At 42.5% G+C, this 14,193-nt stretch overlaps 1 protein-coding gene across 2 annotated transcripts in view; it reads right to left on the reverse strand.

Moving 5' to 3' along the window:
- Positions 1 to 14,193, reverse strand: part of TTC33 (tetratricopeptide repeat domain 33) — a 69,571-nt gene that overhangs the window by 12,784 nt on the left and 42,594 nt on the right. For both annotated transcript variants that reach the window (XM_053299175.1, XM_053299174.1), the window contains exon 4: positions 731 to 862. In XM_053299175.1, the coding sequence (XP_053155150.1) occupies positions 731 to 862 (132 nt within the window). The remainder of the gene's footprint in view (positions 1 to 730; positions 863 to 14,193) is intronic.

Here is a 14,193-nt window from a genome sequence, read left to right on the forward strand (position 1 = left end):
ACAGATTGTTCCGTAGCCGTTTGAGCGGGAATCGGAGCGGCGGATTGACCTGGCCGCGCGTTATTCGGGGGCTGTGGTAACACCGAAGCCTCCGATAGGGACCCTTGAAGCAGCTCTTCGGCGTGCGAAATGTCCATGAGGACGTTAATAAAGGGAGTAAATTAAACAAAAAACGTTTGGATTTAGAGCCAGATTAATGCCGAATCAAACGTAAGAAGAAAATAGTTATTGAACTCACTTTTACAGCCGAATGCAGAGCAAGCTCTCTTCCCCCCCTCGCACACTTGAAAAGAGGCGGAAAGAGTACAAACAGATAAACAGCCGAGTTTTGGGCTGCGTAAGGTCAGAAGGATCGATAGAGGGACAAAATAGAGTAATAGCCAAGAAGCGCTCTCTCAAGAACCGTCTAGTCTCGAGCGAGACAGAACTGGAACTGGGGACGGCTACGCCCACAAAGAGTCACAAGATCCAGTCCTGTCTCGGGCATGCGCACTACATAACCCTGTCTGAGGCTCTCCTGCCACCGGGGAAAAACTTGCTTGTTTGACATTTTGAGGCAGCTGAAAAAATAAGATATGACTGGGGAAAGGATCAGATCAAAATCTTTACCTTTGTTGTTTTGTTTTTTTAAAAAGGGAATTGTTTTTGACAGTATGCTAACATATCACAATAATGGCTGTAGGTGGTTTTGAGTGAGCGCTTATCTGTCTTTTTTCTTTTTTACACTTACCAGTGTGATTTCGCCTAATCCAAGCTGGGCACGACCCAAGGTCTGCCAGGCCTCCCAAGAATGGGGGTCTCTCTGGACAGCCATTTCTGCTGCATGCACTGCAGGGAACATTTCATGCAAAGATAGCAGGACCTAATCGGAGAAACAAACAATAAAGAACAAGCCTTAAAAAAACCAAACCAATATATGGCAAAGTCTGCAAAGAGTTCAATAGCCAAAATAAATAAATAAATAATAAATGGCGTGCAACACAGATAACACCAGTGGGCAGTTATGCGTTATAGTGACCTCCAAGAGAAGTGATAGCATTGATTTCTAAAAGCACACATACACACACAGACACGGTCAGACATTCAGTTTCCTCGTCCTAAATGTTTTCTAAAGGAGCAACCTGGCAGCCAGTTTGAAGATGTACTTTATTAGCCAGTTCTGTAAGACATAAGAAATCAAACACTGCATCACCCCAGTCTCAACAGGGAGTCTAATAACCATCATTAACAGACAGCTCCATATGTGGCTTACATCAGAAATTTCTTTCTTTCTTTAGTATATTTGCATACTGCCCCTAACTTGCATCTCTGGGCTGCTTACAACAAATACAACTTAATTAAAACAGCAATTAAAACTTTAAGACCAGTTTAAAACAAATTCACATAATATAATTAAAATCTTGGGTGAACAAATGATTCTCGGAGTCTGCTCAGGAACAGAAGGAAGAAGCCTGGGAGGAAGGCACAAAAGGTATCAATACATGGAAGATACTGTTGGCCTTTGCAGCATGGCAAATGTCGCTGGAAGCCACATGGGTAAGTGGACCAATGGAGACAGAAGTGAAATGCAGGAGATCTGACTGTATTCCGGGATGCATAACAATAACTTTAGATTTCAGTTATATATCAATTATACGCAGGTGGGCATTGTTTCATAATATTCATTAGTAACAATGAATGGATGTCAATGCAATATTAGGCAAGTTTGTCAATTTCAAAGTTGTAACTAATATTTTTATGAATCTCTCCTCTCCTCTGAAGCCCATCATATGTCACCAACATATGTAGCTGAGGGTTGTGCGACTCTCAGGTATATTTTATTTTATTTTATTCTATTCTATCTGTCTATCTATCTATTGATCCGATTTCTATACCGCCCTTCCAAATATGGCTCAGGGCAGTTTACACAGAGAAATAATAAATAAATAAGATGGATCCCTGTCCCCAAAGGGCTCACAATCTAAAAAGAAACATAAGATAGACACCAGCAACAGTCACTGGAGGGATGCTGTGCTGGGGGTGGATAGGGCCAGTTACTCTCCCCATGCTAAATAAAAGAGAATCACCACGTTAAAAGGTGCCTCTTTGCCCAGTTAGCAGGGGTAGAGTAACTGGCGACAATATATTCTGGTGATGCATGATGGGTTTCAGAAAGGAGCGGAGACTGGAAAAAATTGCCCCCCTCCCTGCTCAAATATCAGCATAGTGGTGATCTGGCATTCACAGTGCTGCACATATGCAATACTAGTACAGGTATTGGTCACTGTTTCATAAAAGTCATTAGCAACAATGAATGGATGTCAGTGCAATATTATATGTTTTTATTTACACCGCACTCCAATTAATACTGCAGTTAAAGTACTGCTTGGCTACTGTTTGGCTACTGGAACAGCTCTGGAGATAGTAAGTTTATTATAACAGCCCAAGACCAGAAACCAGCAACAAATGCAACAACCAACAAAACACAGAGTTATAAGGATTATTTGTTCTTACTATAAAACTACCTTAATCATTCACTCATTATACATCAGATTAAAAAACCCAGCATGATTCTTAGGAATTTGTGTTACAGACTTGACCTACAGAGATGCTTCCTAATGAAGCAAACCCTAGAGAAGAAATTTGCAACATTAAAAGTGATACCAGTATTAGAATCTGAGAGGAGAAAGGTGATGTAAAATCTGTCTGATTTACCTGGAAATTTGATTAAAACTGAAGTTATAAAAAGGTGACAGATACCTATATAGAGTTTACAGTATAATAATACATGATCCACAGTTTCAACCACTCCCGATCGACAAGGAAAGATCTGTTCAGTATGGGGTATTTGAAGGTGTGTCCCTTCCAACAGGGCAGATATAATACATTAAAGTCAGCTTTAAAGGAAAAGCTTTCCAGTGATTTACTGGAAACAAGAAGACTGTACAAATATTTTGCCCGAGAGAGATCTTTACTAGATAGAGAAGCTTTATTACAGTCTTTGACCAGTACAGAAACATGAAGGAAGGAACATAAAGTCACACCCATGCAACAATATAGTTTTACGAATGTACAGTGACATAGTATATTATTGCACTACTTTAGTCATTAGATGTTGTTGTAGTATATTCATTGCTATTAAACAAAACGTAGCCACGTTGTAAAATCTTTACTATAATTTCTGACCTCTGGGCAGCAAGAGACCATACTGTTGTCCCTCTGAATGCCAATGTCCTTAATGTGTTGTTTTATGATCTCCTTTGCCTTGGGGTAACCCAAGGCTACCAAAGCCAAAGGAGAATTTGAAGGTACAGCAAGGGAAATTAATATGATGAGTTTTTTTAAAAAAATGTAAATAAACAGGTCAAATAACATGCCAAATCAGATCACAATTCATTTAAGGCATTAGGAAAATATCCATAGTAACATTTTCTGAGAACAACATAATGCAGATTTTATGCAAAGGAGGAAAACATTACATATGGAAATTTTCCAGAATTCCCTCCGCAAAATTTTCCAGAAACCCCACACCACTGAAGACCACTTACTCCAAATTCTATACATGCCAACTCCCTCAGTTCAACAATGTGCTCAGTTCTACAATAAGGAATATTTGGCCTCTCCCCACCGCTCTCATGCGACTACGGGGTGTGGGGGTAGTACCCTTGGCACCTTTGAGACAAGCATGGAGGCTGCCATGTTAGAGTTCATCACGTGACATGGGCAAGCCATTCAGATGCTAGGAGTGGCGTTTTAAGATGCCAGCTCCATGGAGTTCCCTCTCAGTTGCTTGTACTGTGCAGCCCGCCCTCCCACCCATTTCAGTGAGGTAAGTCCAGTCGCCATTTGGGGTCAAGTAGGATTTTTTTGGTCACAGCTGATTGGCCTTTGTGTGGCCTTTTTTCACCTACTTCTCACTGAAACTGATTTAGGGTTGTCACCTTTTGATTGGTCACTTGCTGATGAGTGCGGGCTAGTTTAAGTGTATTAATTGGCGTCTCACTGGAGGACCAGTCATAGTAGGCAAGCCAAGAAACAGACCTTGCAGGTTTTGCAGCCCTTGGGCAGGGATCTGTCCCTACCTGGGGGCAGGCTGGCACCCAACACTCAGAGTTTTGCGGCCTGGGTGGGTGGGGTTGCCTGACCTCCCCTCAGTGGGGTTTAACCCCATGGCCGTTATGATGTTCGGATTCCTTCCAGGAGGAAATAACACCCAGTCTGTCGCCCGGGGTTGGGCGACAGGGTCCTTCTTATGAGTCTGACCCTTAGTTGGGGTAACCACACTCTGAATTGTCATGCCTCGCTGCAGGATTTGTATGATCTAAATTAATAAAGTGGCCCTAGTTCATCCAACTACACGTGTCTTGTCCTTATTGGGGCACAGGGGTGCAAAGGACTTTTACTATTCACTGCAGCACATGGATGTCTCATGCAACAACACTGATCTGCCCAGTAACCATTAGATGTTGCTTCTGGGAAGCTCTGATGACTTCAGAGGAGCTTCAGAGATGACAAAAGAGCACCCTGCCAAATGCTTGGCCACCTCCACAGCAGGTTAATTTTATTTGTCCATCCAGAAAAGTGACACAAAAACTGTCACACAGAGAAGACTTAACATTTGCTTGCATCTTAAAAAAAAGAAAAAGTTAGACGAGTGCAGAGCAGTTTAGAAGAACCAGTCTTTTTCTGAATTACTAATGACTATGACTCTTTGGGAAATGGGAACAATTGGGAACAATTACTGGATAACACTGGGTTGCAAAAATGTAATGTGGGAAGCTCTTTCCAGGTCTTGTTTGTACATCATACAGGCCAGAACAATGAGCTCAGAACCTCCCTCCTGTGCAGAGTATCACTTTGCAATGAAAGCTGGAGGAAACCACCAGCCTGCAACAACAAAACCTCCACTAATTTTTCACCTTTACCTTCAGGTTATATCTCCAATGAAACAGGTGCAGGTTCTGACAAACTGAGAATGTATTTCATCTTTCACCAGCCACCTTAATGTTTGCCAGTGGGAAATGATGTTCAGGAACAGGCATAACACTTTATATACTACCACACAGGGATTGAGAGAATTAACCCTTTCAGGCTGGTCCTATTGCTTCAAAATACTCTTGATGCAAATGAAGTGACCCACACTCCTCTTGATAGGGTAGGTCGCTGACTTTTGTCCTCAGGGGAAAATGAGGATTACAATTTTTTTTAATAGTGTACAGAAACAAGAACACAGAGCCCAATGCAGGGTTATTTCCATATCAGGTTCATTTTATTTGTTCATCTCATCCAGAGGGGACCTTTCATAGGAAAGCAATGCAGGCTGTCATGCAGAAAAGACCAGACACATGATTTTAATTTAGAGAAAGATTGGTATACAAAAGTATACACTCCATTGAAAAGTCCTGTATTAAAATCTTCCCAAAAAATGTCAGTTTATCTGTTTGTCATGTGCACTCAGTGGTGCTCTTACCCCTGGACTTTGGGGCCAAAGTCCAGGGCCTCCACACCCCCTGGGGGCCCCCAAATCCTCTTTAGTCTGTTCTGGGAGGTGTGGTCGTCACTGGCCTGCACTGCGCTGGGCAGCCAAGTGTGATTATGACCTATGCCAGGTGCTTTAGAGACAGAGTGGGGAGTGGGGAAAGAAATATGTGGGATGGGAATATGTTAAGCTGTGTGTTGAGATGTTTTTGCTAATGAATATTTGCATGAATATACCTGTTTTGTCTTCTGACATTCTTGTGAATTCAGTTGCTGTTTGTACCCTCAAGAACCTACATGTTAAAAATATCATGTTTGACATGGTGTGTGTGTGGGGGGGGGGGGGCTCCAGCAAAAGGGGGGAGGCTCCAAAGGCCTTTAGGTCCAAGCTCCCAAATTACCTAAGTGCACCTCTGTGTGCATTTTTAATGCAAAAAGGATTTTAGAACTGTTTTTGTAGAATAAAATAACCAGAAACTCAGATACAATACATTCTGTGTGAGCAAGACAGAGCCTCTGATGGTCATGTGGGGTTTGCAGTTGGTTCTCTGGACTGTAGCTATATTGTCCAGGTTCTAAAGTGGACAAACTCAGAGTGGCGCTTGGGATGTTCTACAGAAGCAGTAAAAGTTGAAGCACAACTGCCTTGCACTTCATTTTCCTCAACCTCTAATGCAACATTCAGAAAGTGCACAAAAGCTCAGGATCTGAACAGCTTGCACATCCACCCTGCCCCAAAAGCTCAAAGAGGAAGGAAGTGCAACTGTATCATACTTCCTCTCTTGCTACTTCTTTAGAACATTCAGAGCCACACCCAGCCTGCCCACTTTAAAAAATGCCACCAAGGCTGATTGACACGTTCTGTTTGTACATGAAGTCCAAATGAAGTCCATTTTCTAATGCCTGTGCCACCAAGATACATTGGTCAGATAGCCATGACTAACTACAGTTCCCTGTGGACTGTACGTTTGGTGGTAAGCTCAGGTTTGCTTCTGCTTAATGAAGGGCTACACAACTTTGGCCGTCCAGCTGTTGGACAACACCTCTCATTATCCCCAGCCACAGTGGCCAATAGCCAGAGATGATGGGAGTTGTAGTCCAACAACAGTTGGAGGGGCGGTTGCTAGGGATGTGCATGGATTCACATCCCTAGCAACCGCCCCTCCAACTACCTTGGCTCCACTGCAGGGAAGGCAGCCGGAGAAGCAGCTTTTGAAGTTACAGTAGTTCCTGACTGCCCATGTTCTGATTTCTCCTCTAAGGGATGGAGGTGTGGAGCAGGGTGAGATTCCTACTCACTTCCACCAGTGAGTGGTACAAATCTCTCCCCCTCCCACCACACAAAATGGTTTTAAAAACCCCAACAACCCAAAAAACAAAGGTGGGGGGGAGTGGGGGAGGAAGACCAACCACCTGTTAGCAAAGATGGGAAAACCAGATGAACTCCAGAAAACACAGCAGACAGATGGGATGTATCAAAATGTCGGAAGGGATCTGGAAACGGATGTTTTGAAAAGCTGCCTTTGACTGATGTGCAGTTTAAAAAAAAAAGTTAACTTTCCTAGAAGTCCTACCTAGTTCAAAACTAAATCATCTGTGGGAGAGGTTTGCATCTTTGGGAGACAGCAAAATCATAACAGATCTAAAGGCTTGGTTCTAAAATATGTTGGAATCTTTTGATTTATTTGCAAATCATAAAGCTTGTAAAGCTCCACTGATATAAATATGTCATTTGTATACCAGGCAGGGCATATTTGTTTTTTGTTTTTGTTTTGTACATCAACACAAATCCCATGTAAAGATTTTTAGCCTCTCCACCCTTGCTGGGGGCCCCAAAAATTTTTTTCCACCAGGGCCCAAACCAGCTTTCGGTGGCCCTGGAGCTAGGTGGACCAATGGTCTGACTCGGTAGAAGGTAGCTTTCTATGTTCCTATTTCAATCATCTGCTATTTATACAGGCTTCATAGTAGGATGACAAAAATCTGCACCATGGCAGTTATATAGGTGAATTCAGTTGTTAAAACCTTGACCACTAGATAGGAATACACTTAGCAGACGAAGAATACACCTTAGATGACACCTAAGAATACAAGGTCTGATCCTGGGGCCATCATCTGCTCTACGAGCACACTAAAGGAGGGTCCAGTACTTGGAGACACAATTAAAACAGTAATGTGAGGATGCAGACAATGTTAGTGTGGTCTAGCACAGGGGTTCTCAACCTTGGGCCCCCAGATGTTAGTGGACTCCAACTCCCATAATCCCCATCATAATCTGCATCAGGTTGAAGATTCCATAACAGCCAAAGGCCATTGTGATGGGGGATTAAGGGAGTTGAAGTCCACCAACATCTGGGGACCCAAGGTTGAGAATCCCTGGTCTAGCAGAAAGCAAATTGCACTTGGATGTATATTTTCTGGGATCAAGCTCCTTCTGATGCTGCTCACAGGAGTTCTTTAAATGTAATCTGTTCCCAGACAGTTTAGAGCAGGGATATCAAGTTGCCCTCTTGCAGATGTTGGCTTACAACTCCCATCATCCTTGGATACTGGCCACTGTGACTGGGGATGATGGCAGTTGTAGGCCAACAACAGCTGGAGGGCTGCAGTATGACACCCCTGGGTTAGACCTGGGCAAGTGGTTCTCTCTCCATTGCAGTCTGTTATCTGCAAAATAGTCATAACAGCTACTGTTCATGTTTCACAAGTTTGTAGTGGAAGAAAACACAATGAACATATGCCGACCATTAAAAATGGTCCGTAATTATTATTATTTTTAAAGTGAGCAGTAATGAGCAGGATGAATAAGTAGGTTGGGATGACAGCATCTGGTAGGATTTTTAAAAATGGAGCAGGAGCCAAGGTAGTCCAGACACAGAGGCAGCCAGAAGGTTTATGGCCGAGCAAAGGCCTGAGCCAAGAAGTTAATACAGGCTTCTCTGAGCAATCTGGCCAGAGAACAATAGGTCTTGAGGAAGGTCAAGTGTTGGCTTGACCAGCAAAAAGTGGTCTTCTGGCTTCCTTTGAGGTGGCTGTGAAATCGCCCATCTACCGACATAGGATGCAGATTCTAACCCCGTGTCGGCACCAGCTGTCAAATGAAGTGGCTAGAACTATATCAAAGACTATTCTAAACTTGGAAATAATCAGGAGTGTCACTTTAGGATGAAAGCAGCAGTGCAAAGATGGTCCGAAGGGGCAGTTCACCGCATCTGATTAACCATGGCGGTTTCTCTTCCTTTGCGAGAACCATCACCAGTTCTCTGCCACGTGCCTCGAATCCAGCAGACCTCTAGATCCAAGCCAATTGATGGCAGCAAACTGGTCCCTGTGCAACACACATACACCCTGCCTATACACAGAAGTGGCATTTGTAACTGTGACGAAACACCATGCCGTGTGATGTGCATTTGTGGCTATTTTTTGTCACCCATTTGCTTTAAAGGACCAATAGTAGGGTTGGGCTTTTGACTAGCCAAAAGGAGATTTGATCAAATGACCCACCAAATCTTGAGCACATTAGTGGGCTGGTTCAGGTGAACATCAGCTCTGCACCATGTGCTGACACTGAGGGAGGCTCAACTCATTCTGTCATTGCTCCCAGGTTTTGGAATGCTGGCCCAGTGGGTGTCCTTTTGCCAACATCCTTAGCTTCCTTTAAAAAGCAACTAAAGACCTTGCTGTTTGTTGAGGCCTTTGGCCCTTGGCGGCTACTGGCTTCTCCAGTAGCCTGCTGATCCTTCCCTGTATTTTATATTTGCTGCTCTGCCTGTGTTTTTATGGTTTGTATGGTTTCTAATGTCATTTTAATGGGACTTCTACGGATTTTATTGTTGTATTTTAACTTCTGTAAACCACCGTGGGATAAATATTATGAAAGGTACTGTAGAAATCAAAGCAAATAAATAAAGGAGAAGGCGCTCTTTAAATGTAATCTGTTCCCAAATTGTTTAGAGCAGAGGTGTCAAGTTGCCCTCTTGCAGCTGTTGGCCTACAACTCCCATGATCCCTGGCTATTGGCCACTGTGGCTGGGATGATGGCAGGTGTAGGCCAACGACAGCTGGAGGATCGCAGTTTGACGACCCTGGATTAGAGTTTTAAGAACCGAAACCACTACTTTCAATGGAGCCCGAAAGTGAATTGGCAGCCAGTGTAACTGGAACAAAATAGGGATGACAGGCTCCTCACTAGCATGTTGGCAGCCACCATTTGCATCAGATTGAAGATTCCAAGGTTTCTCTGAAGGCAGCCTGCCACAGAGAACACCACAAGAGTCCAGTCTGGACGCAACCACCCGTATATGAGTAACTGAAGCCAGGTATGCTCTCCCCAGACAGCATTACGTTACTAGAACAAGAAAAATATACCTTAATCATCAACTAGTTTGCTACTTACATCAAAGATCAATACTTGCGTATTACAGAAACAATGAAATTATTAATTTTATTAAAAATATATATATCCGGACCTGAAACCAGATCCTCACAGAAGGGTTACAGAACAGAGAGCCAGATCACATGAACAGGATACTCCCAGCAGCAAGCAAGGCGGAGTCACGGGCAATACACCTGCCTATGGAGGACCTCTTGTGTTCCTGTTTGGAGATGCCTGCAAGGAGGCAGCTAGTAGGAAAAGCTTTGCTCTACTGCTAGAGGGCAAACAGCCCTCACTCCTGCCCTTGCTAACCAATGGCACCATTGTAAAATAAAAAGAATCAAGTGCCATCAACACAGTGGCATTTTTTGCCTCATGAACTGATCAGCATAGCACATTTAAGGCAGAAGGGAAATGGAGAGGGTACTATGTTGCGTTTCTGCATTCACAGTTTGTTGCTACAATCAGTTACCTTACAAGGATGCACAAAAGAAATGTTAAAAGCAAAAAGCACTCACAGTACTCAGTCACTTTGAAGCAGAGGTAAAAATGTACTTATTTTCAAGTACATCTATTTTTTCTATTCAAAAACAATACACAAATTACCTAAAAGTATAAACCACAGCAACAGTAGTAACACTAAACTAAAAATTGATAAACAATTCAAAACACATCAACACCCACTCAAAAATTTAACACAAATTGCAGTCTCAGCACAGAGTTATTGAAATGCAGCACCTAGAAAGGCCACCGGAAGAGAAGTGTTTTTTACTACCTACCAATAGGTGGAGCTAGGTGGACTTCCCTTGGGAGGGTGTTCTATAACCTTGGGGGCCACAAAAGAGAAGGCCCTGACTCTCGTGTCCATCTGCCACACTTCTGACAGCAAAGGGACACAAAGCAAGGTCTCTGAAGTCGACATCAATACTTCGACAGGTAATTATGGGAGGAAACAGTTCTTGAGACACTCTAGTCCTAGGCTGTTTTAAAGATCAGAGCCAGGATCTGGAACTGAACCCAGAAAGAAATGGAAAACCAATGAAGATGACATAACACCGAGTTATACGAACCGACCTACAAGCCCAGTTAACATGTTGGCAGTTGCATTTTAAGCTAACTGAAGTTTCCAAACTGTCTTTCAGAGGCAGGCCCATGTAAAGTGCATTGCAGAGATCTAATCTAGATGTGACTAGGATATACACGACAGAGATCAGATCTCCAGAAGAGTTGGTAAGATTAAAATGAAAAGCAGCCACATCTGTGGAAAAAGGCATTAAAATACTTCCACACACTCCCCACTGCAGCAGTGAGAAGTTCCAAGAATAGCATCACACAAGTTTGGTTTGCTTTGAAGGAGAGCTCTGGAGACTCAGAGTGTTTTTAATAATATTTGCTTTATTTACAAACATACAAGTAGAACATAAGTAAAGGAAAACAGCATGTGCACTCCTACTAGGCAGCAGACCTCATATCAGATTCCTAAAAAGAGGTTCTGGACTGAAGAGGGTGCTTTCAGCTCATAGTAGGCCGCAGAGGGGAAATTGTGACTCAGCTCAGTATTAGGTGTACACTTTTCAAGACACTGTTTTGTTGCTGACAAATTAAATGCTCTTGAACTGAAAAGTTAGCATATAGCAGCTAAATCCTTTTTTAAACCCTAGGCTTATGCATAATGGGTGGAGGGCAAGGAGGAGAGACCCGTGTTACTAGTGCCTCCTTTCTCGACTCTGCAGAGAGATGCAATTATCCAAAGATTAGGGAAATCCACTCTGTGAATAACTGGGAAGAGTATGATCTGAAGTGAAGGCATAGAACACAGTCCAGTTCCTGAAGCTAAGGAAGTCTGGTGCACATTACACAAATAGAAGGGAGACCACTTAAGAACCTCAGGTAAGTCAAACTCAGCCACTTGGAGAAAAGAAAGAACATGCATGTAACAAATTAAGTAAAATAAAATGAAATAATGAGGATTTTTTTCTCTGCATGTGATAAACACTATGCAGACACAAAAAGAGGTAAATCAATCCCCAGCACAGCATCCCTCCAGTGGCTATTGCTAGTGTCTATCTTACATTTCCTTTTTAGACTGTGAGCCCTTTGGGGACAGGGAGCCATTATTTATTTATTTATTTATTTATTTATTTATTTATTTATTTATTTATCTGATTGATTGATTGATTGATTGATTGATTGATTATATCTGTGTAAACCACTTTGGGGGCTTCTGTTGAAAAGCAGTATATAAATATTTGTCATATTCATATTCTGTGCAAGTTCAGATGCATTCTTCCTTATGGCAGGAACACACTTAGCTCTGATAATGAAAATAGGTTCATTATCAAGTTCTCTAGGCACCTATCAAAACTTCATAGGGATGAACTTCTTTATTTTATTGTCATTATTATCACACACTATTCTGATTGTAAAAAAGATTACATTTCTTTAAAAATGAAATGCATGAGATGAACCAGAATTTTTATAGCCACATAAAGTCATCGTAAAAGCACTTTAGATACTGCAAAAGGGATATTCTTATACTAATTCGTTTTAAGTATTATAAATTGGCATGCAATATCACATAGCCATTTTTGTTCCAGCTTTGTCCTCATATTTGCTTTTAAGAGCACTGAGAAGCACAGAGGAACATTAATTTGAAAGAGAAAAAAAGCTCTTGAGCTATCGCCAGAACTTCTTTAACCCTCACCTTTCAAATGAAGAGACATCTTAGGCTACAATCCTAAACTGTAAGGAGTAAGCCCTACTTAATAGAGTGAGACATACTTTCAAGTAAACATGAACAAGACTGAAGAGCACGCTTTCATACTTTATGCAGCAGACACAATTGCTGAGGATACACCAGCATTAAAGTGGCATTTTCTCATGTAAATGCATCAAGGATTCCAAGGAGAACATATGTAGGTGTTTAAAGACACAGGAACATAGTCCATGTATTTTGTGTATGTATTTTATGTGGGTAACACCAGTGTACCTGCAGTTATATCTTCTACAAACGGTAGGGTCATCCTTTCTGGTTCCTCATTGGTACCCTGCCATTCGTCACAACAGATCTAAAAACTTGTAGAATAGAAACCTATCCTTCTCTGAACTTCAATTATCTACATTTTTTTTACTACCTGGATTCACTGTGTTTCCCCAGATCTCTGGGTAAACTGCACATGGGTTTACCCCAACTCCTAGTTATTTGCAAGTACACAGAAAGCTGACTTGTAAGCAAGTCAGACCATTGCTTCACCTAGTTCAGTGTACACTGACTGGTAACAGCTCCCTAAGGTTTCAGGTAAGAGTCTATAAGAACATAAGAGCAGCCCTGCTGGATCAGGTCCAAGGCCTATCTAGTCCAGCATCCAGTTTCACACAGTGGCCCACCAGATGCCTCTGGGAAGCCCACAGGCAAGAGGTGAGGGCATGCCCTCTCTCCTGCTACTGCTCCCCTGCAACTGGTATTTAGAGGAGGCTTGCCTCTGAGGCTGGAGGTGGCCTATAGCCCTCACACTAGTAGCCAATCAATCAATCAATCAATCAATCTTTATTACGGTCACAGACCAGCATAAAGTAAATTTCAAAACCTAAGTAGCAATAGATTTTACACTCTAAAACACACTACTATCGTAAGATGATTTAAAATATACAATAAGAAATATAAAAGACACTAAAATACATTACTAGCATGAAATGATTTAAAATATAAAATATAGGCATAAGACTGCACTAAAAATCGAGCTATGGCTGGAATAAGAGACACAGTAGACTCTGGACTACATTTCACTACTAGCATAAAATGATTTTACTACAGCTGCAATAAAAAGCATAGGGATAAACCATGTAGCAGCATGACTAGCAGCCACTGATAGAACTGTCCTCCATGAATTTATCTCTCTCAGTCTTGCCTGGAGATGCCAGAGACTGAACCCAGGGCCTTCTGCATGCAAAGCAGATGCTCCACCACTGAGCTACAGCCCCATCCTGTAGCTCTGTTAAAACCTCACACTATGTTGTGGTTTGATTTATCACGGGTTAAGGACCCAATCCATGGCAGAGCTTCCAAATATGCCAACAAACCATGATCGGTACCCCTCCGAACCCCCCCCCCATTTTTTCTGGTGGCCATTTTTTAATTTTTTAAAAATGGCTGCAGCGCATGCACAAATGGTCTCTGTGAGGTCCTGGGCCATGCCATGCCTCACAGAGGCCATTCGCGCATGTGCGGCAGCCTCCAAAATGGCCACAATGCTGATTTACGGAGGCCCGAATGGGCCAGTAAACTTATTAAATTCAGGCCGTGGCGGCGATGTGAGAGGCCAGCAGGGTGAGGGAGAACCTTGGTGGACCCCACCCCCCAC

Source organism: Hemicordylus capensis, chromosome 2, assembly GCF_027244095.1.
Source record: "Hemicordylus capensis ecotype Gifberg chromosome 2, rHemCap1.1.pri, whole genome shotgun sequence".
Taxonomy (NCBI): domain Eukaryota; kingdom Metazoa; phylum Chordata; class Lepidosauria; order Squamata; family Cordylidae; genus Hemicordylus; species Hemicordylus capensis.